Source organism: Sebastes fasciatus, chromosome 20, assembly GCF_043250625.1.
Source record: "Sebastes fasciatus isolate fSebFas1 chromosome 20, fSebFas1.pri, whole genome shotgun sequence".
NCBI lineage: Eukaryota > Metazoa > Chordata > Actinopteri > Perciformes > Sebastidae > Sebastes > Sebastes fasciatus.
In genome coordinates this window covers 16,326,024-16,353,137 of record NC_133814.1, presented here as the reverse complement: position 1 = coordinate 16,353,137, position 27,114 = coordinate 16,326,024, and the positions used below count along the sequence as shown (strand labels likewise).

At 39.2% G+C, this 27,114-nt stretch overlaps 1 protein-coding gene across 1 annotated transcript; it reads left to right on the top strand.

The window, feature by feature from the left end:
- Nucleotides 1–1,601: 1,601 nt before the first annotated feature.
- aclyb (ATP citrate lyase b) lies at nt 1,602–27,114 on the top strand. The gene is given in 31 exon segments (XM_074619261.1): nt 1,602–1,764; nt 7,444–7,625; nt 8,211–8,333; nt 9,809–9,871; nt 10,353–10,543; nt 11,871–11,950; nt 12,917–13,047; nt 13,309–13,427; nt 14,054–14,190; nt 14,521–14,582; nt 15,246–15,363; nt 15,636–15,790; nt 16,194–16,287; nt 16,535–16,591; nt 17,188–17,217; nt 19,887–20,028; nt 21,064–21,232; nt 21,329–21,401; nt 21,404–21,432; nt 21,562–21,758; nt 21,855–21,936; nt 22,038–22,148; nt 22,249–22,376; nt 22,467–22,560; nt 23,671–23,825; nt 23,921–24,071; nt 24,223–24,366; nt 24,589–24,702; nt 25,246–25,328; nt 25,588–25,664; nt 25,744–27,114. Coding segments are annotated over 30 exon segments (3,363 nt in total). The 5' UTR covers nt 1,602–1,764; nt 7,444–7,466; the 3' UTR covers nt 25,839–27,114.

Here is a 27,114-nt window from a genome sequence, read left to right as displayed (position 1 = left end):
TGCTCGCATTAATGAAATAATGTAGGCGTACATTACAAGACATGTTGCAAAATATTCCTTACTCTACCACGAAAGAATCATTACTGATTCATCATCGTCTGAGTCTCAGTCCACTCAACCATAAAATATGCAGGTTGTGCAACGAACTGGCAATGACTTGTTGTGAAGTGAAAGCAAGGGAACGGGGGCGGGAGAGCGCGACATCTAGTGGCTGAATGTTATCAGTGTTATAAATAGTATAGCACCTTTAAAGAAAGATACGTTTTGGAAAGTGATTGTTCTTGTCTTGGTGTTTTAATGTGGTATTTTGGAGGGATTAATGATCATATTTATTAAGTTTTGATTGGTAAAAAATGGTTAAATTTAGCACAGAATCTGTTTAACATAAGGGTATCAACCCCAAAATTGCTGCAACAACTTATAAGACATGATAGAGCATGGAAATGGCCATTATATAATGAATTCATGAATGATTATTTCTAATTTATGACTGGAACAACTTGACACAGTAAAATTAATCTTCGGGTTCCCAGCTTTCAGATGATGTACATCACTTCTATGTGACATCTACTGTTGACCTGCTATCTCCCCCTGAAAACCCCCTTTAAAAAACAAAAAAGTGGGTCTATGTGGGTCTCAGAGGGTTAATGAAGTTAAGCAAAAAAAAATCCTAGGAAATTGTCCTGTCGTTCATGTGTTATTTCTTCTTCAAAGGTCTTTTTATTAATTGTCAAAAATCAATAGAACAGTCACTATACAGGGAAAGTTCATTTTTGTTTTTCTGAACAACACTCACCCGTGACACAACACATCAATCAATCATACCTGACAACAACAAAAACAGCTGGCCACAAAGGACCTAACTGATTCTCAATCATGGATACATCAAACTCAAATTGTAGAGAAAACAACACAGGGAGAGTATCCACAAATAAGTCATGAAATAATAAGAAGAAGAGAAAAAAAAAAAAAATGTATATATGTACATACCTACATACACACACACATACACACATAAAATAAGATATTCCTTTATTAGTCCCGCAGTGGGGAAATTTGCATCAAAGGGGATATTGCAAAAAAACAAGATGCATCAGCTAACACAGTGAAAAAAGAGCTAAACAAAGTGTAACAAAATATGAACCATTTAAATAGAAGGAAGTATAAAAATAGGAGCAGTATATACAGTATTGACAATAAACAGACTATTAACAAAATTGCACAAGTGGAAAATGATATTGCACAGTGAGAATGAATGAATGAATGAATGAATGAATGAAATTCCACCTGAAAATATCAGGTTATTGTCAGTTTTTTGGTGTGTTAGTGGTCTACTATATATATATAGATATATCTATGTATATATCTATATATATATATATCCTGTGTTTCATTCTGTTTGCTGATGTTTGTTGATGTTGCTGCTTTGACACCTGAATTTCCCTCTAGGGATTAATAAAGGTTCATCTTATCATATCTCATCTTAGTTATTATAGTGATTTATTGTAGGCGGCATCTTATTCTAATGATGTGGGTGTAACTGACGTCATCACGTGACCGTGGTTTGAACCAATCAGGAGGCGGCACACCGACGTGTAATCGGTCTCCAGATTATGGTGCGACAGACAGCTCGAGAGAGGAGAGACTAGAGAACTGACAACCAACTAGCAACAACAACAGCAGCTCGACTCCGAGTTTAACGCTGTCCTCTTCGACTGGGACGACATTCCTGCACTTCTAAGAGGTGCTACTTTCATTGACAAGGTAAAACAACTGCTCTAAATTCTTGTTTTTTAACTCCAAATGTGAGTTATCTTCACCAGTTAGCTTAAACAGGCTAGTTGAGGCAGCAGCTGTGTGGAGCTGAAGCTAGCTAACCATACAGGACTTCCTGAGATGCTGTTAGGTGTGTCTGCTAAAAACTGCTTCCTACATTGTTTTTCTTTGTTGTGCATGTTTGAAACAGAGATTAAATCGATTTAACTGACTCATCACTCCTTGAGGAACACCTTATTAATCACAAACACAGGCTAATTTATCATTTTAGACCAAGAAAGTGGATCATATCAGTCCAGTTCTGAGGTCTCTACACTGGCTCCCTGTCTCTCAGAGAATTGATTTCTATAATAAATACTCCTGCTGGTTTACAAAGCACTAAATGGTTTAGGGGCCAAAATACATTTCTGATCTTCTGCTATGTTATGAACCATCCAGACCTCTCAGGTCATCTGGATCAGGTCTGCTTAGTGTCCCCAGAGTCACAACTAAACATGCAGAAGCAGTTTTTTATGCACCAACAATTTGGACCAAGCTCCCAAAAACCTGCAGGACCAACTCCAACTCTTTTAAATCAAAGCTTAAAACTTTCCTGTTTGCTGCTGCTGCCTTTTATTAAACCAGATAATGATCTTATAACTGCACTAGAGCTTTTACTCTTGTGTGTTATATTCTATTTTAGCTTGTTTTTATTTTCTAATCTTTAATGTTTTTATAACTGTTAATTATTTCTTAATGTTCTTTTGCACCTTTTCAATTCAATTCAATTAGCTTTATTGATCATGACTGTCAGGTGAACAATATTGCCAAAGCGTCAATTCAATAATAAATAATAATAAAAAAGAACAAAATAAAAACATATATACACATATATACAATTCATTAAGCAAATTACAATATATAGATATTTAAAAATAACATGCATGTAAATGTATTCAATTTGCTTTATTGATCATGACTGTGAACAATATTGCCAAAGCGTCAATTCAATAATAATAATAATAATAATAATAATAATAATACAAAAAAAACAAAAACATATACACAATTCATTAAGCAAATTACAAAATGTATATATTTAAAAAGAACATGCATGTAAAATGGAAGAAAACAATAAAGAAGTAATTAATGTTTGTTGTGTCAATAAACAAACAAATAAAAAATAAAAACAATTAATAACAATATATTGCAATATCAAAAGATAAATGTAAAAAAAAAAACATGAAGTAGAGGAGTAAATAAAAGGCAGAGTGTGAGTTACATCTATTATGTGTTGTTGTGGTTGTCTCTTAGGCTGTGACATGCACTGACATATCCTGCAGCTTCTATGGCGATGACACTATTTTCTCCAATTAGATGTTGGAGATTATCTCTCTCTCCGTATGTTTTGCTGCTACACCTACTACATCTTGTCACCTCTCCAGAAAGTTGTTCCTTATCTACGCACAGCAAGCCAAGCTTAAGTTATTGAACTTGCTTGGCTAGCTAGTCAGTTTGTGGAGTGGGTGTGGTAGCTGCTGGCAAAAAGTGATGCTATAGAGCACAGACCAGGTTGATCAAACAGGACATGTGTCTGAAGCAGCAGTAAACCCCCCCATCTCTGGCCTCCTGTGATGCTGCTGCCTCCAGTTTCCTTCCTCTCAGGACTCTCTATTCAGTGACACATATTTCACGGCTAGATGGCTTCAAACAATGGAGTGGACCCGTGGATTATGGCAGGCTAAATACTGGGACATCTGGCTTTGAAAGCATGACAGGATAGCGTGCTAAGTGCTAAATCCTGGCCAGTCTCACCCCCAGGTCAGATATCATCTTGCAGATAGGGCTGTGTATTAGGTCTGGGACGATACATCTCCCGATTTGATACTATCACAATACTTGGGTGCCGATTTGATAAGTATTGCGATTCTACAAGTATTGTGATTCGATATTGCAATTTTTGTTAACTTTTTTAACACTTGGCCATGGGAAAAAGTTAAATCATACACTTCTAGGGACTTTTAATTTGAAAAATATCTAAATTAATACATTAAACTGTTTGAATTTCAGCATGTATGTAGTCTCGAGATGTCCTGAAGTCAAATATATCAGTCATTGTCAGGCATTATTTATTAAATTTTTTCCAGCAACCCAAAAATAAAAAAATAAAGGCATTTCCCTTACAAATTAGTGGTATTTTCTTTTTAATTCAGTGTGCTGACTTGACTACGACTTTTTCCTCACCAAAATGCGCAAGTTTGGAGCGTTATTTAGCCTCCTTCTCGACAAGCTAGTATAACGTGGATGGTACCAATGGATTCCTACCTTTTAAAACTGAGCAATCAACCTCCAAAAGGTTGATTGCGTTAAAGCAATTAGTGGCGTTAAAAGAATTTGCGTTAACACATTATTATTGCGTTAACTTTGACAGCCTCTATAGCACTAAAATCAGGATAAATGAAGTAATTTGCAAAAAAAGCCAATAATATTGCGTGTCAAACATGTCAAAAACCAAGGACATGATCATTTATCTTAGGAAGACGACACACAACCCAAAACTGATAGATATTCAGGGGAATGAAATTGAGCAGGTGGGAAATCTGACTTTCTGTGTTGAAGTGCTGGCAGCTGATGCAGAAGCTGCTGCCATAAAATGTTATCAGCTAGACAAAAGCAGAGGAGATAGGATGCATGTTATCAGGGCTCACTCCTTATCTCGGTTTAGTTAGCTCATGGACCTGTTGGGGTAGTTCCACACGCTGCTTTCCATGTTTTACTGATCTGAGTTGGCATAGCAGGTCTGACAACATGCAGGGATGTTTGAAACAGGAATGTCAAAACCATCAGTGCAACTTGATGTTGTCTTTTGTTTAGTTCATCCTTCAGATCTTTCCCCAGATACATGTACTGTTGTGAAATTCCCAAACAAGGCATGTGGTAGTTTTTTTTATTGGAGACTGTTATTATGATAAAGATATAAAATAGTAGCACAAGAGTCTTGTCAGTGTTTGTAGATCATATCTTATTTTTGTCACTGGTTCACTTGATGTGTGTGGTTATCTTTTTTGGCTTGATGTCTCAGGAAATCCAGGTGCTGATAATGGTTTATCTAAACTATTATAGTTGTTGCTGCATGTTGCTTGCTCAGAAACCCAAAAGATACTCAATTTACAGCAATATAAAACTGAAAAGAAACAGGAAATCTTTACATTAAGAAGCTGGAACCAGAAAATCATGTTTTCTTTTGTTTGGAAAATGACTGAAACAATTGACCTATTGGCAGATGATTTTTCTGGTGATCGACTGAGCATTTCAGCTCGAGCTGCATCTTTGCTCTGAATACTACCGTGGGATTTTACCTTTTTCTGTTTTCTCCTCTTTTCTTATTATCCATGTTTGACAAAAGCTGGTTTGTTGATTGAATGAAGGGGGACTAATCTTTTTGAATACACTTTACCTTTTCCCTCTAGTCAAGTCAAACTATGTTATCCCACCAGGGGACATTTGGTTGCAGCTAGGTGTACAAATCATAAAAACAAAACCACATAATGCAACAAGCCAGACAGATCACAGGGACAAACGGTACAAAAAGCGAGATCACATCAAATGAAAACAGTGCAAAAAACAGCCTGCATGAAGTGCTTAGGTGCCGAGAACATATGCAAATTCAGGCACTAATAGCTCTGAGGCAAAAAAAATTTATGATAAATACACGTTTTGTTCAGCAAGATAATCTTCACAAATGAACACCACTTTTATCCTTTTTGAAGTGCGAATGCAATCGGCAGAAGTAAAAAGCTCACTAAAAACGGACTACACCACAGTTGGATTAGCGTGAGTATACACAACGAGGCTGTAAAGGCGGAGGAGTCGGCGCGATGACGTTGTGTAGTCTCATTTAGCCACTTATTAGCAACTGCCTTTTTTTTTTTTTTTTTTTTTTAAGTTATTTTTTTGGGGGCATTTTCCATTTTTATGACAGGACAGTGGATAGAGTCTTGAAAGGGGGGAGAGAGAGTGGATGCGGAAAGGGCCACAGGCCGGATTCGAACCCGGGCCGCCGCGGTCAGGACCAAGCCTTAATACATGGACGCCCGCTCTACCAACTGAGCTAACCCAGGCGCCTGTCGATAGATTTTTTGAATGGGTTTTTAGTTTGATGCCTGAAATAAAGTCTGTGGCTAACACAAGCTTAAGAGGTTTTAACGTTTTGTTTTACGACATAATCGTGAATTATGGAGCCTTTACAGCCTTGTTGTGTATACTCAAGCTCATGTGTAGGTTGTTTATAGCCTAACGTTATCTTTTTACTTCTGGTGATTGCATTCACACCTTAAAAATCATAAAAGTGGTGTTGATTTGTGGAAATTATCTTGCTGAACAAAATGTGTAAGTATCGTAAATGTTTGTTTGCCGCAGAGTTTATTTTCTGCAATAATCCAAAATCCAATGGAACAATCCCATTGGCTTTTTATAGGGCGATGTTAACTTCCTGGTTAGCCTACAAAAATACGTCATCCCTGGAGCACTCTATACTGTTTATATGGTCTTTATGAAGGGATATTCAAAGAATAAGTTGCAATAAACAAATGAAGGATCTCCTTTTTTGTGATCTCACAACAACAAAACATTTAGGACGGACAAATAAAAGTTAAATTGCTGAGACGTGCAACACCTGTTACATCAGGCAGCGAGTCTAGTAAGAGTTTTTGCACATTTGCCTTCTAGATACGAGTCATGAGCAGCACCCAAACCCCATATCATATGTGAAAGTATGTGATGAAAGTGTGATATCACTGGAGATGACACCAATCTATAGCTCAGTTGGTAAACGTGTAACAAATCTGAGGAGAAATGGAGCAAATGTGGATCTCAGGTTTCTAAGACTGTATCAGAGAGTAACTGAGCTGTCATCAGTCACATACAAGAACCTTAAAACTCAGCATTGTTAATGTTTAATCTGCACTTTTTCCGGTGGTCAGCTGTGTCAGCCTTATCAGAGAAATTATTCTTTTAGATGAATGATGGCATTTATGCACACTACGTACTAACAAAATATGCCCAAAGGATAGTAGTTCATGCAGTTTTTAAGACACGCTCATTATCAGCAGTTCTAAGGTCTGGTGCATAGACCATAACGCTCTCTAGCTCCCCTGACTAAGACAAATATCTATATATTTATATTTTGGCAGCTACTCTCATTGTTAGTTGAGTGTATTGGATAAATATGTGGCAGCAGATAGGGAATACTTTTACAGTTTATCTCAGTTTGTAGCAAAGGATTTGTCGCTGTGGAAATATCAAACACAGATAAAAGTTGCTATTAAGGCACCAGAAAGCTTTTGAGGGCCACTTAATAAAATAGCCAATGTAACCCATTAGATAAAGCTAGTCAGGCTGGCTTTGTAAAACAATAATGTGTGATTGATTGAATAAGCAATACCAGTTTCCCACATAGTATGTACACAAAACCTAGGTTTATTTAGCAGGATTTCACTATTACGACAGACATGCAATAGGCACCAATAGCTCTATTTTGGTTGAAAATCAGAATTGACTTGGCCTGTAGCTCCTAGGTGCTCAAAATGCACCAATGCTTGGATTTTTGTTTGTTTTATCCATCAATATATACGCATATGATGATTTTGTAACTCCGTGAAATTAACCGAGGACCTCCCTCTCCCAAAGGTCCTGTGCTATCCGGCGCTGCCATGTCGGCGAAAGCCATCTCAGAGCAGACAGGGAAAGAGTTCTTGTACAAGCACATCTGCACCTCGGCGGCCGTGCAGAACCGCTTCCGCTACGCCAACGTCACCGCTGAGACCGACTGGGAACGCCTCACACAGGAGCACCCATGGCTGCTGACAGAGGTGAGGCTGCTGAGACAGACTCGACACAGCTTCAGGCTTCTACTAGCCGGTCCCAGTTTTAGGTTGTTTCCTCTGCTGGTAAAGGAATATTGAAGTCACGGGGCTAATTACATACCATACGTCACTGTAACTCTGTGTGCACGATTTGCAGGACATTATGTCATTACCACCACAGCGGCATGTGACTGTGACTGTTATTACTTTGTTTGTACTTGTGGAAATGTTTGAGGAAATTAGAGCTAGGCTAGCAAGAGCAAAGTATTCAACTTGCATCATGTTATTATCGTTTTAGTAGCATAAGCAGATATCACATATCTCTGAAGCTGAGGTGATATTTTGAATTGAACTAGGGTAAATGAATGGATAAAGAGTGCTCTAGCCATTAACATATAGCTGAAACAAGGGTATCTTCTCCATTGTTTGAGCTATAATTGTGTGTGTGTACTTTTATTAAAATTTACTGGCAAGTAATACCTGCACACAGAGAGCCTGATATCAGTTTTGGATCACACACCAGTATTTGTGCAAATCTGTGGCCTTTGTTTAATCTGTGGCTAATCTGTCTTCCACTTGCTTCCCCTGTAGCGGCTGGTGGTAAAGCCAGATCAACTAATCAAGCGGCGCGGGAAGCTCGGGCTGGTGGGCATCAACCTAGACCTGCAGGGTGTCCAAGAGTGGCTCAAAGCCCGCTTCATGAGAGAGACCACTGTGAGTAATCTCTCTCTGTTTGTCTTAGTGAGCGTTCAGCCCAAAATCATCCCAGCATTACCTTTTTAAGACGATGAAATATGATCCAAGAAGCCCAGCTGGAGTAATGGATCAAAAAGTTTGTCAAAAACACAGCACAGTTATTTAATGTATAATACTTTGAGGAAGGATTTTACTTCTCTGTACAGTAGTTTCTCAGTACAAATATGCTGTTGCAAAGTAATCTCCAGGAATATGTACTTAATTGGCCAACACTTACATGCACTGCATTATTTTCATGCAGGTCTAATGTCAGTCTGAATGCAGCTTTACCGGTCCCTTAGCTGCCATCCAGACAAAGACCAGTCAGTCTAGAGCTGCAACAATTAATCGATTAGGTGTCAACTGTTAAATTAATCTGCAATTATTTTGATAATTGATTGATCGGGTTGAGTAATTTTTTAAGGAAAAGTCATAATTCTCTGATTCCAGCTTCTTTAATGTGAACATTTTCTGGTTTCTTTACTCCTCTATGACAGTAAACTGAATCTCTTTGAGTTGTGGACAAAACAAGTGATTTGAGAATGTCATCTTGGGCTTTGGGAAACACTGATTGACATTTTTTACCATTTTTTGACATTTTATAGATCAAACAACTAATTGATTAATCGAGAAAAATTATCATGAGATAAATCAACAGTGAAATTAATCCCTATTCAAATTGACATTATTTAATAATGTACCCAGATAAACATCCAGTACTTACTCTGCCAGTGTACTACCTGCTCACCAATAACTTTATTGTCTTTGTGAAATACAACTTTATTATTCCCCATGATGGAAATTCGGGATATAACAGCAGACCTAGCATTATTGGTATATGTGATGTGAAAATAACAGACATTTAAGACATTTAAATGATGAAAATGTACTGCATCTTAGACATGTTTAGCACATGGTCCCTGCTCCTCAGTGCGATTTTTCTGACTTATTATGTCGTAAATGAAGATGACAATGCAGTCTAACAGTCTGACCCATGTAGTAAATCACATGACTGCCATATTGTCTTTTGTACAGCATTCCTCCTTGTCCATTTGTCCCAGCATATGTTATATGTAGGAGGTTGCTGTGTCCAGTGCCAGAGACCATGGGCTTATGTTTAGATCTGCCAGGTCAAAGGTTATATAATGCCAGTGGAGGAGGGTGGTTTATTCTGGTCCACCATACATACAAAACATGCTGTGAAGCACTTCAAACAGGCTGTCGGCATACTTCCAGTACATATGAAAGGGAATTTACGTGCCATTAGTTGTTGCTTATTTAATATAATTTGCCATTCTATGTGCTTTCCTTTTTAATTAAAACAGAAGGTGCACATATATACAAGTAAAGATGACAAGAAAACCCTGGGAGCAGAATGTAATGTGCAGACTCCACTTCCAAGTCTATAAGTAGGTTAGACTAACATGCTTGTTGTTTGTGTTTGTCCTGAATAGGTTGGAAAAGCAAAGGGAGTGCTGAAGAACTTCCTCATCGAGCCGTTTGTTCCACACCCACAGGTAATGCATACTCGTTTCGTCAGCTTGTGTTTCGTCATTCCACATCCTGTTTGAAAGCCAAGTCAAGTTTATGCTTTAATCATAGATAGACCCACGCAAACAAATAGTCAACCCACTCAGCAGGTCAATGAAACCCCCAGGGCCAGGATGCAAAAAATAATTTTGTGTTTTGTATTTAGGTCAGTGTGCATGTGATTAGTTGGTTGATCGTCACAGTTTTGTGAAATGAACTAACTGAGGGTGAATAGTGTTGCAGAAGTATGAGTGTGATTTGTTTGTCACCCATAAATTTGAGAGAAAACGTGCCTGTGTGAAAGTCTGTTGTCTTAAAATGAGGAACTGGATGTTCTGGATTTTCAAACCAGCTTGTCAGCCTTTTGTAAATAAGTGAATATGCATGCTCTGCTGTTTGCAAATTAAACACGTGAAAATGTGTTTGTGTATCCTTGTATTTGCCCTAACGCTCTACTTGTCAACCCAGGAGGATGAGTTTTATGTGTGCATCTACGCCACGCGCGAGGGCGACCACGTGCTTTTCCACCACGAGGGCGGAGTGGACGTGGGTGATGTGGACGACAAGGCCGAGAGGCTGATGGTCGCAGTGGATGAGAAGCTGAGTGAGGACCAAGTCACAGAGCAGCTCCTCAAACATGTTCCTGATGATAAGAAAAAGTACGGACGCATCCTTTTATTTATTTGTTTATTTTTATCTACACGGAAAGATCTACAGCAGTAAAACAAACAAAGTTGATTGAAAATTAGACTTAAGGATGTTTTTTTTTTTTACATAAATGTTAAAATTCAATATAATACCACTAGATAGAACCATATGTGACACATTCTTGGTCACTCTAATAGGAAAAGCACAGTGATAACCAGTCATATACATTTATATCATGATACGTAGTTTTTGTCCCACTTCTTACTGTCAGTAGAAACCTGGTTGTGCTCTTAGCTCTCTCTCTTCAGTGCAGTTTGTGTGTCCTTTGCTGTTTTGTGACCTTGAGCAGTGTGTTTTTATTTTTTTGTTTTGCTTTTCCCTTTTCCAAATACCACCCCCCGGTGTGCAAAGAACATGCTGATCTCTCTTTTATGCAGCATGACATTTCTGTTTGACTTGTTTCGTCATAAGCCCGACCCTTTGAAGCAAAGTGTGATCCACTGTGAATCCTATCATTGCTGCACTGTCTGTTATAAGTAACAGCATTTAGCTTAATTGTTTGGCAACAAAATATGTTATTTAAAGGGATAGTTTGGGTTAGGGATAGTTCTGAAGTGGGGTTGTTTGAGGTACTTATTCATAGTTGGTGTATTATGTATTACTTACAGTAGATGATGGTCGGCACGCCTCTTGCATCAAGAAACAGACCGACACCGGAGCAAAGCAGTACAGTGCTGTGGACAGGGATGGCAGAAACGTATTTTATCCACCTAAAAGAAAGGCTCACCTAAAGACATTGATATTGGTTCAAGTGTACGCTATATTTAGAATATTTTGATGGCAAACTGAACTGAAAGTGAAATGTATCTATACTGTTTTTGTCATCTGAGCCTACTGGCTTTGGAGAGAGCATAGATAAGTTTAACTTCAGTTCCCCGTCGGAAAGGTCTGTCTGACTGCAAGATAAAGCGGTGAAAATATCCTAAATATAGCGTACACTTAAACAGATATACATTTTTTTTAGGTGAGCCTTTCTTTTAGATGGCTAAATTATGTATTTCTGCCGTCCCCGTCCACATCACTGTATTGCTTTGTGCCGGTGCTTCTGTTTGTTTCTCAATGCTTGGGGCACGCTGACCATCATCTACTGTAGGTAATACACCTACTATGGAGAAGTACCTCGTACAACCCCACTTTAAAACACCCAAACTATCCCTTTAATGTTGATTTATTGTATAGAAAGCCAGCACTGGTCTACACTCATTTTATTTTATGTGGTTTTCTTGAAAGATATGTTGCATTTTGATTTTAATTGACTGTTTGTTTTCCTTCTTGAAGAGTCTTGGCCAGTTTTATAGTTGGCCTCTTCAACTTATATGAGGACCTCTACTTCACCTACCTTGAGATCAACCCTATAGGTATGTTTTTAAAACTTCAGACACAATACATCTCAACTGTGCATATTGATATTCATTTCTACGTTATGTCTCTCAGAAGCAAGATCCAGTGTTATTCTTACCTTTGGGAATATGGGTAGTATTTTAGTAGTAGTGCTCCATTTGTGCGTTATTAATTCAAGAGAATGCATTAAGTATTCTGAGGGGATTCATTATTAATTTAGAATAGGATAGTAAATAGAATAGAAAATACTTTATTGTCTGCTTTTCACGTACTAAAGGCAGAAATTTGTCTTTGGTTTGCTTGTGCAAAATCTGCTAATAAAAAGGTACATTAAAACACAACATTTCACATCCAGACAGGACACATTAAAACACATTAACATAAAAGCGCAATACACCAATTAGAAGCTACATTAAAAATGAGCACCAGGTACCAGGACTGAATCAAAGTTAAATGGGAACAATGTGCACATTAATGATCACATTTACCACTGTTACATACTCTTCTGTAACAGACGGCCTGATTAAAAATAAAGATGAGATAAAAAAATAAAATAAAAAATCTTTATTTGAGGAAAATATCCATCCATCCATCTGCAACCGCTTATCCCGTTAGGGGTCGCGGGGGGGCTGGAGCCGATCCCAGCCGACATTGGGCGAAGGCAGGGTACACCCTGGACAGGTCGCCAGCCCATCGCAGGGCTGACACATAGAGACAGACAACCATTCACGCTCACACTCACACCTACGGGCAATTTAGAGTCCACAATTAACCTAACCTGCATGTCTTTGGACTGTGGGAGGAAACCGGAGTACCCGGAGAAAACCCACGCTAACACGGGGAGAACATGCAAACTCCACACAGAAGGGTCCCAAGCCGGATTCGAACCTGCAACCCTCTAGCTGTGAGGCGCCAGTGCTAACCACTGCACCACCGTACAAAGTCAAATTAATGGATAACACAACTTTTATTCTCTTTACCAGTCGTCACCACAGAGGGAGTGTACGTCCTCGACATGGCAGCCAAGATTGATGCCACAGCAGATTACATCTGCAAGGCTAAATGGGGTGATGTGGAGTTTCCACCACCCTTTGGCAGAGAAGCATATCCAGAGGTGAGATCTGAAGCACAATAAAGCAGATTTTATTGATGTATGTATTAAAGTCTATTGGGTCTTTTTCACAGATTAATCATAATGGATGTCCAAATGTTATGTTTTGGGGGAGTATGTTTTTTCTTTCTTTTTCTGCACATTAGATACGCAGACCAAAGAAAAAAGTTACCCTTCAAAGTAATTTGTTTATTTTTGACTGCCTCTGAGAACAATTATAATACCACCATCCTTGGCCTTATTACCACCATCTGTCTATTATAGGAGGCATATATAGCTGATCTGGATGCAAAGAGTGGTGCCAGTCTGAAGCTGACCCTGCTGAACCCTCGTGGCAGGATCTGGACCATGGTGGCTGGAGGAGGGGCTTCTGTAGTCTACAGGTAGGGATTAGCCCTTTGAGCTAATAAAAGCTATGCAAAGTGTTATGGTGGATGAAATGCATGCTATATATTTAATATTGTGTGCCACTTGCATTGATCTATGGCTTGAAATTTAAAAGCTCGTTGATTCACGTAGCAGCCGCTGATGCAAAGCAAGTTTTTTCTGTGGAGATATTCATCTCTAGTAGCGCTATAGAGCAGGTTTTTTTAGGTGTAGGTCCCCGTTTTGTTTGTCTTGTCCTCATGCGCAAGGGCCCACTTGCAAACGTTTGTGTGTGCAGTTGACGCGATACACATTCCTGCCAATGGTTTACCCCCCCCCCGATTCCACTGATGTACAGGTGGCAGTAACATGCCAAGATATGCAGCTATGTGCCAACAAAGGCAGTGAAGAGGAAGACTGCAAGCTAGTAAACATGGATACAAACAATGCGAGACTTAAAATACTTAAAAATAAATAAATAGGCTTTGTGACTTTTGTTAGACCTCAAGGATACACACAATGCGTTTTGGTGAATGTAAACATAACTTTCGTTTGTTAACAAGAAAACTCAGTTGATTAAAACTAAAAGCACCAACTAGAATCAGGACACAGAACTTAACGGTCCACCTTCCCTCTTCTTTAGCGACACCATCTGTGACCTTGGCGGGGTGGATGAACTGGCCAACTATGGCGAGTACTCTGGCGCACCCAGCGAGCAGCAGACCTATGACTACGCTAAAACCATCCTCTCTCTCATGACACGGGAGAAACATGCTCAAGGTTGGTACAGCTAACACTCAATTAGCACAAATAAGGTCAAAGCTTAGGTCAAAGGTGAAAGTGGGGAGACACGCTTGTGGAAACCAATCTTGACTGTTTCACATAAATTAGACATTTCTTCTGAACTTGGCCGAGTTTTCTTAAAGCATGGTAGTTGGATCAATCCTTTGCTAGAGACTATTGCTTGCACTCCTTTAGTGTGTCTTAAGGCCTCTGTTTACTGTGTGTATGTTGCCAGCAATAGACTTCACCAAACATTTACTGGGGTGTCACATTTCAGTCATGAACATATCCTTAACCTATCAACCCTCCCCTCTCTGTGTCCCGCAGGGAAAGTGCTGATCATCGGAGGAAGTATTGCCAACTTCACCAACGTAGCAGCCACATTCAAGGTGAAACACATTAATGTATTTATCTGAAACACCATGAAAATAAATGATGTCAAGTCTAAATGATATCACAGACCTTCAAATGCGTATTAATAATTCTTAGTAAGAGAAAACAAGAACTCCAACACAATATTTTGGGTTGGTGTGAATGATTCCAATTCTGTTGGCATCGGAGCGCAATTTGAGCAAAGGCACCACCATAATAACATCCTCCGTACTCATATTTTGGAATGCTATTTTTTACTGTTGGAAACAAACAGTTTGCAGAACACGTCAAGAGAACAAGGACGTTTTTTTTTTTTATTTGTTTGTTTGTTTTTTTAACTTTATTTACACAATGGAACAGGTTTAGAAAGTTCCGTTCCTGATCGGTATCTAGAGCATGTGCATCTCCAGCAGGAGAACTCTGCTTTCTCGGTCAATATAGCACGCACTGAGGAATATATTGTGAATTCTTTAGAAACATCTGCATTGGTGTGTCAGTCATTGTCATAGATTGAAAATGTTGTTTAAATTAGGAGAATTTTTTTTTTATGTGGACGTCCAATTCTCCTAATTTAAACAACATTTTCAATCTATGACAATGACTGACACACCAATGCAGATGTTTCTAAAGAATTCACAGTCTGTGATCCACGTAGCTGACCTGCCTGTCTCTCTCCTCAGGGCATCGTCAGGGCCATCAAAGACTACCAAGGTCCTCTGAAAGAGCACGAGGTCACCATCTTTGTTCGACGTGGCGGTCCAAACTACCAGGAGGGGCTCAGGGTCATGGGGGAAGTAGGTGAGTGAGATGAAGCTGAAGGTCTCAAGTAAAAGCCCAGTCTGAGAACAAATTAATTATGACTGTAGCATGTCATTTGTTACTTAGAAAGTAATTGGCGTCAAGCCATTTCAGGTGATTTTTTTGGACTACACATGAATGGAAAAAGGGATGATAATGTTTTTGAATGCATGTACAGGTGATAAGAGAGCATGGATGCCAGCTAAAGTTTTCTTTGCAAGTCAAATTGGTAGAAACTGTTTTAAGTTGAGTTGTTTAACTCTTTTCTGCAGGGAAAACCACAGGTATTCCTATCCATGTGTTTGGTACCGAGACCCATATGACGGCCATTGTTGGAATGGCTATGGGCCACCGGCCAATCCCTAACCAGCCCCCGATGGACGCACACACGGCCAACTTCCTCCTCAACGCCAGCAACAATGCAAAGGTATTTTAGGAAAATTAGGATGGTCTGCAGGTCGTTAGAGATTGCACAAATATATGCAGCCTTTGTTCACATGTAGCAAAAGGTGTTGCGTGTTTAAGGGCATTCACTTCCTTGAGATGCAGTTCAGTCCTGCATGTTCAGACACTAAGCTTTGAAAGGTTTGCACTTTGGAACTTGTTTGAGTAACTCTATTGTACAGCCTTACATGATTTTCTTTATATAGTCTGTGTGCTCTTTAGCCTTCTTTTTATTTGTTAACTGTGGTCCTCAAGGTTCTTTTAAAAAATGCATACCTGTCAAGGTTATATAGACCTGGTGATAAGCTCATACGTGGCATCATTTCTCAATGGAAGCTTCTGTAAGGCTTTTGAATAACACTTTTTTTTTCTATTTTCTGTACCAGACTCCAGCTACAACAAGGACAGCTTCATTCTCTGAACCCAGGACGCCCAACGATGTCACCCCGGCCAAAAAGTGTAAAGGAGGTCTTCCAGCAGGTAACCAACACAGTTAGCACTCACCTCTCCGCTGCGTCTTATCAGCAAGACTCCATATATACTCATACACTTCTGCTTTTTCATTTCACTTATCTTTGCGTCCTGTATTTCTCCCCCCCCCCCCCCCTAAATGCTGCTATTCTGCATTTTAATTTTCTTTCTATTTCTCCCTCCTCCTCCTCCTCTTGTTTTGCTTCACAAACTGTCCGCTCACCCTCGTCTTTTTTTTCATGCTCGTTTCTCTAAGACTCTCTTCATTCTATACTGTGGCCTCTGAAGAATGTGGTCACAGGCGATTGGAAAGGTAAGCGATAGGTGTGCCATGCCCACGGTGCGCTCGGCTGCTCACACACCCTGCCTCTTTTTTCTTCTTACCCCTCGCCCTCCTAATCTAGAGAGGAGTGTGTCTTTGTGTGTGACACCTACATACATGCTTGCATCACCTCCGTGCCGCAGTAGTCCAGTAGGGACATTATATTCTACACCAATATGATATCTGTATTGTAAAAACTGTAGAAAGAATTGTACACAATCCTCAAATTAATTAATTTTCTAATGCTAAGACTCATAAACAAAAGGATTTTTAGAAACGATTTGTCATCTTTAGACTGTGTGTTGTTGTGTAGGGCTAGTTTTATTGTAGTATTAGAGCGTTCAGCACATGCCATGTGGAAATGAGATTTTGATCGTGGCTATACCTTTTTGCTTTTCATGGTAAAGGCATGCTCTGTAGAAGTTGAACTTTGCATGGTCTTTCCTCTGGTGTGCTTTTTATGAGAGATGACCAACAGTTCACAGAATGCACTGAACTCTGTTTAATGAAGATGCACTCATTATTGTCTCTTTTCTTTTGTGCTCATTTTGTCGTATTTTGTGTTTCCCGTCCCCGTGGGGTCACAGAAGCGCAAGCCTCTTCAGGCTGCAGCGCAGGTATGGAAGGGTGTGAAAAACCTGTCCTCCCGCCCTCTGTCCACACTTCCCCCTGCCTTCCCCATTTTTGTGTGTTCGCTGATGTTTCTCCGCAGTCTGTCCTTCTTTTTCGCATTCTTATGGTGGCGTACTCACGTTAACGGGGGCTGTTTAATGTCTCCGGGTGGAGATGCTTCTACGACAAATTTAAATTCAAATTGACATTGGTGAATCATCTTGGTACGACATATAAGTGTTGTTATTAGGATGAAATGGTAGGGGTACCTCGAGACAAAACCGTGACCCACCACAGCCAGAAGAAATCCATCATTTCAACATTTGCTTTCCCGGTAACACTTTATAATAACCATCATTTATAAATGGTGAATTGATAGTTAATTAAACTTAGTTAATAGTTATTTTAATGTTAAACAATGAAATGATAATTAATAATCTTTACTAAATATGAAATGCTTAATTTCTGTTATTTTATCATTAGTTTGTGTAATCTTAATATATAAACTATATATTGTATCATAGCTGATAGGAGACAATAACAATTACATTCTGATTACATTAATGAAATATTTATTTAAAGTTTGTTCTTGCACACATTAGAACATTTTCTATATTATATTAAATATTCATTAATGATTACCAATTACCAAATGATTAGCAAACCTTTAAGAAATGATTTGTAAAACATCTATTAACATTACATAGATAGTTAATACTTGGTTTGTGGTCCATCTATCTATCTAAACGAGGTTAATAGATGATTTACAAAGTATTTATTAACCATTTAACAAGGTATTATAATCATCAGTTGCAACATTATAATAGCCATCCAAAAAATGTTTATAGATCATTTACAAACCAATTATTAACCATTAACAAAGTGTTAAAAATATCTGGTCTATCTATATGTAATGATTAGATATGTTTTACAAATAATTTCTTAAAGGTTTACAAATAATTTCATAATCATTAACAAATACAAATACATATATATATATATATATATATATATATATATATATATATAGTATATACAAGTTTATTATGTGTGCAACAATAAAATGTTAAAATAACAGAAATTATAGCATTACTAATAATTAATGAACATTATTAATTCAAATTGAATGGTTTGTTAACAGTAAAATGAGTATTAACTAAATTTGAATTATCACTTTACCATTTATAAATGATAATTTATTATAAATTGTTACCGCTTTCTCTTTTGAGACCAGCTTCATCCTAAAACCAGGGTATCTGCAGGTCTTGAAAAGTCTAAAGAATCGCACTAGTTTTCCATCATAGTTTCATAATTTGGCCGTCACACAGGTATTAAATTGAAATCTCTGTCTAAATTCTTAAATTTAAATTCGTGAACCCTGCAGAAACCCTGTAAAGCATTACTCCTCACTCTACAGCCCTCTGACAAAGAGGCAGTGTTAGTGCTGGATGGATCAGATCAGAGAACCACAGAAGGCAGTGAGTCTTGGACAGAGAGGAGAGACTTGGGAGGACTGATACAAATGGGTGGCAAGACTGGTGATTTAACTTGACAACAAATGCTTCAAACCACATTGTACACTAACATGATGGCATTCTGCATTTTGAACTGAATACTTTTTTGCTTTGTTAACTGGAACAGCTTTGTCATCAACAATCAAGGCTTGTGTGGTATTCCTGCTTGGTAATGGGCAAGTCGGGTGATGTTTCTACAGTAAAAGCACACAGCGACTGGAAAAAATGGAGAGAAAAAATGAAGTACAATCACTATTTTTATTTTATTCATATTTAGATGGTCAGAAAAAACACTGTAAAAATACATTGGCCCCTTGATGTTCAAACCAAGTTGCCAAAAAAAACTGCACAGGTCTTGTGCAGAACTTAAAGTTGTTAGTATCATGTGAGAATGGAAAGAGTTTTTAATCTAAAATATACTGTATGTCCACTATTCCAAATCTTCTACCACAACCACTGGTGCCATTTCTAATTTTAACATTGTGAGTCCCCAAATTATCCCTTTTAACTGTGTGTGACCTGGAGATGGACAAAATAATAGACTCTCTGAATGCAACAGCAGCCTTTGTCAGCTAAAAACAGATTTGTGGTGCCCAAATTACAATTCCTCTGTAAAAAAAACAAAACCCTGCCATATGCCTAATGCAGGCAAAGTGCATCAACAAAGACAAACATGACCTTCCTCTTGAAGTGGTGTTTGCGGTGGTGAAGAGTTAATTTCTCTACCTCCTGTATCTGTCCTCAGAGTGAGTTCTCTCTGCTTGTTACCCTCCCATTCCTGCTATTTTCCTGAGCCTGACCCCCCCGTCTCTCGCCTGTGGTGATTTTTATTTCTGCTTTCAGCTCTGACTTGACTCACTCTCTCACTCTCCTCTCTCTCTCTCTCTCTCTCTCTCTCTCTCTCTCTCTCTCTCTCTCTCTCTCTCTCTCTCTCTCTCTCTCTCTCTCTCTCTCTCTCTCTCTCTCTCTCTCTCTCTCTCTCTCTCTCTCTCTCTCTCTCTCTCTCTCTCTCTCTCTCTCTCTCTCTCTCTCTCTCTCTCTCTCTCTCTCTCTCTCTCTCTCTCTCTCTCTCTCTCTCCTCTCTCTCTCTCTCTCTCTCTCTCTCTCTCTCTCTCTCTCTCTATCTATCTATCTATCTATCTGACTTCTCGTTCTTTCAGCAAAAGCCACGACACTCTTCAGAAAACAAACCAAGGCTATAGTCTGGGGCATGCAGACACGTGCCGTGCAAGGCATGATGGACTTCGACTACGTATGCTCCCGGGACGAACCCTCTGTGGCAGCCATGGTCTACCCCTTCACGTAGGTTCCCCGAGATCTCAAGTTGAAATGTGTTGAATTACAAGACTTGATATTCCACTGATTTAAAGACATCTCTACTGTATTACAACAGATCATCCCAAATACTGTTTCACTGCAGATATCATGTGATTTTGTCTTGTCAATGTGTGTGTGGTTTTTGCAATTCAGATCCATGATGCAAATATTAATAGGAAAACTACACAGACTATTTTTCACGGCGTAAATAACTACGGAAACATCTATTTTCCCCATACAATGGAGGATAATGCATCTGTTTTGAGCAAGTATTAACTTGTAGTTGTGATGTTTATCCTCATTTCCTGTCTTAACTTGTCAAGTCTTCACATCTTTTATTAAGTCATATTTCTTTTAGATTTTTATCTTTGAGTTTACATGTTCTGACAATTCACTAACATGCAACCTGAACTCGGCTCGACTTTCTTTGAGTTGGAATTAGAGCTGCAACTATTAATAAATTAGTTGTCAACTATTAAATTAATCAGCCAGCTATTTTGATAATCGATAATCAGTTTGAGTCATTTTTTAACGAAAAAATTCTCTGATTCCAGCTTCTTAAATATGAATATTTCTGGTTTCTTTACTCCTCTATGACAGTAAACTGAATATCTTTGAGTTGTGGACAAAATAAGACACTTCAGGACGTTCTCCTTGGACTTTGGGAAACACTGATTGTCATTTTTCACCATTTTCTGACATTTTATAGACTAAACAACTAATCGATTAATCGAGAAAATAGCCGAAAGATTAATCAACAATGAAAAATAATTGTTAGTTGCAGCCCTAGTAGGAAACCAAACCTAAACAGAGACCATCTTGTGATGGGATCACACCAGCCTGTCCACAGACTCACAAGGTGAAAATAATACCAGCATCGCGGCTGCTAGAGATCTGAAGACAAGATTAGTAATTCACCAATTTAATTTTATTATCCTACTCACACTTTTTGTAATAACTTTGCCAGGAAATATGTAACATCAGTGGTGACTGTAGAATCTCCTCTTCTGTGTTTCCCAGTGGGGATCACAAGCAGAAGTTTTACTGGGGCCACAAGGAGATCCTGGTGCCGGTCTATAAGAACATGGCAGATGCCACAAAGAAGCACCCTGGGGTGGACGTCCTTATTAGCTTTGCTTCACTGCGCTCAGCCTTCGACAGCACTATGGAGGCCATGCAGTTCCCACAGGTAGAAAGACGTTTTAGATGTTTACATATGAGCCCATACACCAGTGAGATTCAGCCAGGCATGAAAGTCAGCTCTCTTATCTGATTGTGTTTTCAGATCCACACTATCGCCATCATAGCTGAGGGTATTCCTGAAGCTCAGACAAGGAAGATAATCAAGATGGCTGATGAGAAGGTGTCACTATCATCGGCCCCGCTACGGTATGCAGCCATATCTCACCAACAGAATGTATACATGTGTTTAATCATCAGTGTCTGTAAGCAGAAAATCATCAATCTCAACTGGCTCGCATAAGTTAATTCGATACCCTTTATTTTTTCGTCCCCCAGGTTGGTGGCATCAAGCCCGGCTGTTTTAAGATCGGCAACACAGGTGGCATGCTGGACAACATCCTGGCGTCCAAACTTTATCGCCCTGGCAGCGTGGCATATGTGTCACGCTCAGGGGGCATGTCCAACGAGCTGAACAACATCGTCTCCCGCACCACAGATGGCGTCTACGAAGGTGTTGCCATCGGAGGAGACAGGTACAAGAACTTATTTTGCGAGAGACAGTTGTCCTGTTTAAGCCTGCTGTGAAACTATTAGTTTGACAGAAATATGTTGTCTGTCTCTTTGTCCAGATATCCAGGCTCCACCTTCATGGACCACGTTCTACGTTACCAGGACACTGAAGGGGTTAAGATGATAATAGTGCTGGGAGAGGTGAGAGTAGCTCCACGAATGTTTATATTTTCAAATTAACATCAATGTAATGTTGTTTTTTAATTTATTTCATATGTTTTTAATGAAATGCGACAATCCAGATTGGAGGCACAGAGGAGTACAAGATCTGCCAAGGCATCAGAGAAGGCAGGATAACCAAGCCTGTGGTGTCCTGGTGTATTGGAACCTGCGCTACCATGTTCACTTCAGAGGTTTGTTGGCTGTGTTAAAAAAAAAAAACTTGCTTTGGTTTGTTGCTGTTGTGGTTACCATTCAGAATTTTAAAACTCAACCTGTCACTGCCATCTTCAGGTTCAGTTTGGCCATGCAGGGGCCTGTGCCAACCAGGATTCAGAGACGGCAGTAGCCAAGAACCAGGCTCTGAGGGACGCTGGCGCTTATGTACCAAAGAGCTTTGATGAGCTGGGGGACGTCATCAAGTGAGAAATTCATCACACAGTCTTACCAGAGTTTGTCATTGAATTATTTTTAGGATGTTTCACTGATATTGTGACTATATGATGAAACAGGACCGTTTATGATGAACTGGTGGCCAATGGTACCATCATTCCTGCCCAGGAGGTGCCTCCCCCAACAGTGCCTATGGATTACTCTTGGGCCCGGGTAAGAACCTTCATCATTACTCCATAGTAAACCTCAACAGCATCTGTCTCAGCCACTAAAGAATTAAAGAGGACCTATTATGCTTTTGGGGCAGGAGCTCAAACAGAGTGTTTCAGTCAGAGAGTGAATAAGAGGTGCTGCAGCACAGCCGGTATGAGAAAAATTAAGCGTTTTTTTTTTTTTAAATTAAAGCATGTAAACATGTTCTATTAGAAACCCAAAATACAAATATTCACCTGAAAATAAACACAATAGGTCCTCTTTAATGCAGGCATAGGAACAATTAGGTTATGACTTTCATGCAAATATGAGTTTATTTCTATTATTCAAACTAGCGGCCAACAGAAAATAGATTTTTAAGGCCAGTAACCATCTATATTGGCATATATTTATTTTTAGCATTGACACATGACATAAACAAACATTTCAGATAAGGTCAGTTTGTTTATTACAGAATTAAGACCTAGGTATTTACTTAGCAGGACACAGTGTTCTCTGGTGGACAAAGTATGTAATGGCGCCACTGTTTTTAGAGGTGGGACCAAGTCACTGTTTTGTAAGTCTCAAGTCTTTGCACTCAAGTCCCGAGATATAAATCCAGTTTGTTCAGTTCAGTTTTTCCCCCATGTGTAAATCCTCTTACCAAACAAATCAATAAAAGATCTCACAAAAAGTAAATGAACTCAACATCTCTTACGCTGTAGGAGTTAACCTCCGGTACCGGGCAGCTGATCGTCTTTGTGCCCACACTTTTTAGGACTTTATCCTTTTTTTTTTTTACCTTTGAATCTTTGGGCTTGATGTAAGGTATCAAGTATTTTCAAGTCAAAAGGCTCAAGTCCAAGTGAAATCACAAGTCACTGGTGTCGAGTTTATAGGTCTTTTTTTATTTTGTCAAATCTAAAGTCATCAAATTTGTGACTCGAGTCCAAGTGACTTTAGTCCACACCTCTGACTGTTTGTATTACCTCCAACCTTTCTACTTATCAGCCGACGTATAAGCCGATACTGATCTCTGCTTCACTCTGTAGAAACATTTTCACTCTGTTTATCATCTGTGTGTTAGAACCCGTCTTATACCTGTTTTACTCTCCACTGGATTTCCTCCAGGAGTTGGGTCTGATCCGTAAGCCGGCCTCATTCATGACGAGCATCTGTGACGAGCGAGGCCAGGAGCTCATCTACGCTGGCATGCCCATCACCGAGGTCTTTAAAGAGGAGATGGGTTTAGGAGGAGTGCTGGGCTTGCTTTGGTTCCAACGCAGGTTGGTATGACGACAGCGAGAAGACGTGTTGGCTGATTAACTTTATTACAAATATATATTTTCAGTGGAATAAGCGGTGCTGTGTTTCTGTCTAGGTTGCCGCGCTATGCCTGCCAGTTCATTGAGATGTGCCTGATGGTGACTGCTGATCACGGGCCCGCCGTCTCCGGTGCACACAACACCATCGTCTGTGCTCGTGCTGGCAAGGACCTTATCTCATGCCTCACCTCCGGCCTGCTCACCATCGTCAGTACTTACGCTTACGCACATACACTGTGCCGCCATCTTTAACCAGAAAACATCTCCACCAATCTCTTCTCTTTTACTGCCCACTTTGACCGTGTGTGTTTAAAACTGTTGTTTCTGTACTGAAATGTGATTTATTCATAAATTCCAGGGGGACCGGTTTGGAGGCGCTCTGGATGCAGCTGCAAAGCAGTTCAGTAAGGCGTTTGACAGCGGCATGCTGCCAATGGAGTTTGTCAACAAGATGAAGAAGGATGGCAAGCTGATCATGGGCATCGGCCACCGAGTCAAATCAGTAGGAAGCGCTCAGCTTTTCACTCTACCTCAATTTGTCTATCAAGATCCATAAATGATGTGACATTTTTAGATTGCAGTAGACAGTTGTTAAGATCTTACCTCTGAATAAGTATTCTTTAGATTAGAATGAAAATAAATGAATACCTTACAGTTGCAGTTGAGAGCTTTTATGACAAGAAACAAGTGACAAAGCCGTAACACAGTCTGTCTCTGTTTTCAGATCAACAACCCTGACATGCGGGTGCAGATTCTGAAGGACTTTGTTAAGCAGCATTTCACCTCCACCCAGGTGCTCGACTACGCCCTTGACGTAGAGAAGATCACCACCTCGAAGGTACATGTCACCTGAATTAGTTAGAGTGAAGCAAAACATGGGAAGACTTTCTCCCTTGAAAAAGCAAAAAAAAAAAAAAATGAAATCAAATGGTCTTGAAGGACAGGTGAGTCACAAAAGCCACCATCAGGACAATGAAATAAGTAGAGGATCCTGCATGGTGTCCAAATCCTCCATTTAGAAAGTTTTACTGACAAACACACATTTCAATGTGACATCTTTGGACTAGGGCTGCAACTACCGATTGATTTCATTGATGATTAAACGGTCGACTATTTTCTTGATTAATCGGTTAGTTGTTTGGTCTATAAAATGGTGAAAAATGTTGATCAGGGTTTCCCAAAGCCCAAGATGACGTCCTCAAATGTCTTTAATGGATTATCAAAATAGTTGCAGATTAATTTAATATTTGAGAACTAATCGATTAATTGTTGCAGCTCTACTTTGAACCATTCCTCCTTTTTACATACAATTGGCCAAGTTGGTTAGCTTACTGATATTCCTCTGACATTTAGCTAAATTAATTTCCTTTCTTGTTTTCAGAAACCCAACCTGATCCTCAACGTAGACGGCTTTATCGGTGTTGCCTTTGTGGACCTGCTCAGGACGTGCGGTGGCTTCACACGGTAAGAATCAATCTGCAAGACATATTTTTATATTATTACAACTGTGTTTTACTTTCTTGTCTGTAAATACACAAGCTTCCACAGGAGGAGTTATAGTTGTTGACAAATACATTAATAAACACTTACGACTATATCACAGTGTTATAAACCCTTTATTAAACTGAAAAATTCAGATGCCAAAAGTGTATTGTGTTTTGAGTGTTGAAAACAAGCACACTGTCCAGTATTGTTTCTCACATGAATGTTGATCTGGTTCCAGAGACGAGGCTGACGAGTTTGTGGAGATCGGTGCACTAAATGGGATCTTTGTCCTCGGTCGTAGTATGGGCTTTATTGGTGAGTCCCATTCAGAGCCATTACACTAAGTCTTGATTAAAACAAAACCTAAATCTAACTAGTGTCTGTCTTACATTAGGACATTACCTGGACCAGAAGAGGCTGAAACAGGGTTTGTATCGCCACCCCTGGGACGACATCTCCTACGTGCTGCCTGAACATATGTCCATGTAATCCTCACATCACAGAACGGGACGCGCTTCCAGATGTGACAGTTGGCATTACACATCTCGCTTAATGTATACGTACACTTCGGTTATGACAACAGCGTCCTTGGGAAAACTGAGCAGGGTGATTCTGGAAAAATGGAAGTACGGTCTGTATGAGGAATCAGGGTAGAAGTTTTCGATGTAGTTTTTACGGAGAAAAAAGGGGAAGTATATTTTTAGATTTAGTTTTTGACAAATTATTTAAAGTCCGAGATGTAACTTATTCAGTTTTGACTCAAACCAATGCAAACTGCAGCAATTGCAGAAGCACAAAATCAATTGGTTCTTAAAAAAAAAAAGAAAAATGGCAGGATTCAAAGCACATTTCAAACCCGACTCCTGCATTTCGGAGTCTCATTAGGTCATCTGCAGTAACTGCTGCTGGTGTGAAATTTGTTCAAGCTCAACCATACAATAAGATATCTTTTTTTTTTTAATACTACTCACAAAACTTTGTTTTATGCCACAAGGAAGTGTGCTTAATGATGCTTTCTGGCTTTCTGAGTATTGCACCTTAGTTCAAACACTAGCAAATCATGTCGGTTTCAAATTCCTTCTCCAAGTTTCCCTCCCACTGTGAAAGGTCGTTGTCGTCACAAGAAAAACCAAAGTTATATTTAAGAATTTGTTGTCTTTGTTAAAAGTAAAAAAAACGGTCCCTTATTGGTTGATATTACAGCGCTTATCTAAGATCTTATCTAAGGAGGCATCGTAATGGGATTAGAGGAATTTAACAAACAGATGATGATTTAAGTGTCACTCCACTATTGCCTTTCCTAGAACAATCCTGGTTGTAAACTAGTGGTTGAAATTCATCAGCTAATGTAAATTAGATGCAGGTTTCAGGTGTTCAAGTCTTTCGTCTGAATTGAACTATTTTGCCTTTCTATTCTGAATAACTGTCAGAAAACAGCATCAAAAGGGGATAACAAAATGCTTCATGAATGAGTCTTTGGAAACAGGGACCATGAAAGCAGTTTGCTTTACTTGGGGAAATGATCGCACATAATACGGTTAATAATAATAAAAATAAAAATAATAATAATATGGCTAATTGTCCAACTTTCACTGAAGACTTGACACAAACTCAAAACGCTTTGTAACCGCCCACTGTACGGCCTGCTGTGTTTGATCTTTGTTTTGCTGTTTTCTATTTAACTGTGAAAAAAAATGCTTTGTCTTTTTGTAATATGCTGTCATATAATAGTATAATAATAAAGAACTTATTGTTTTACTTCTCA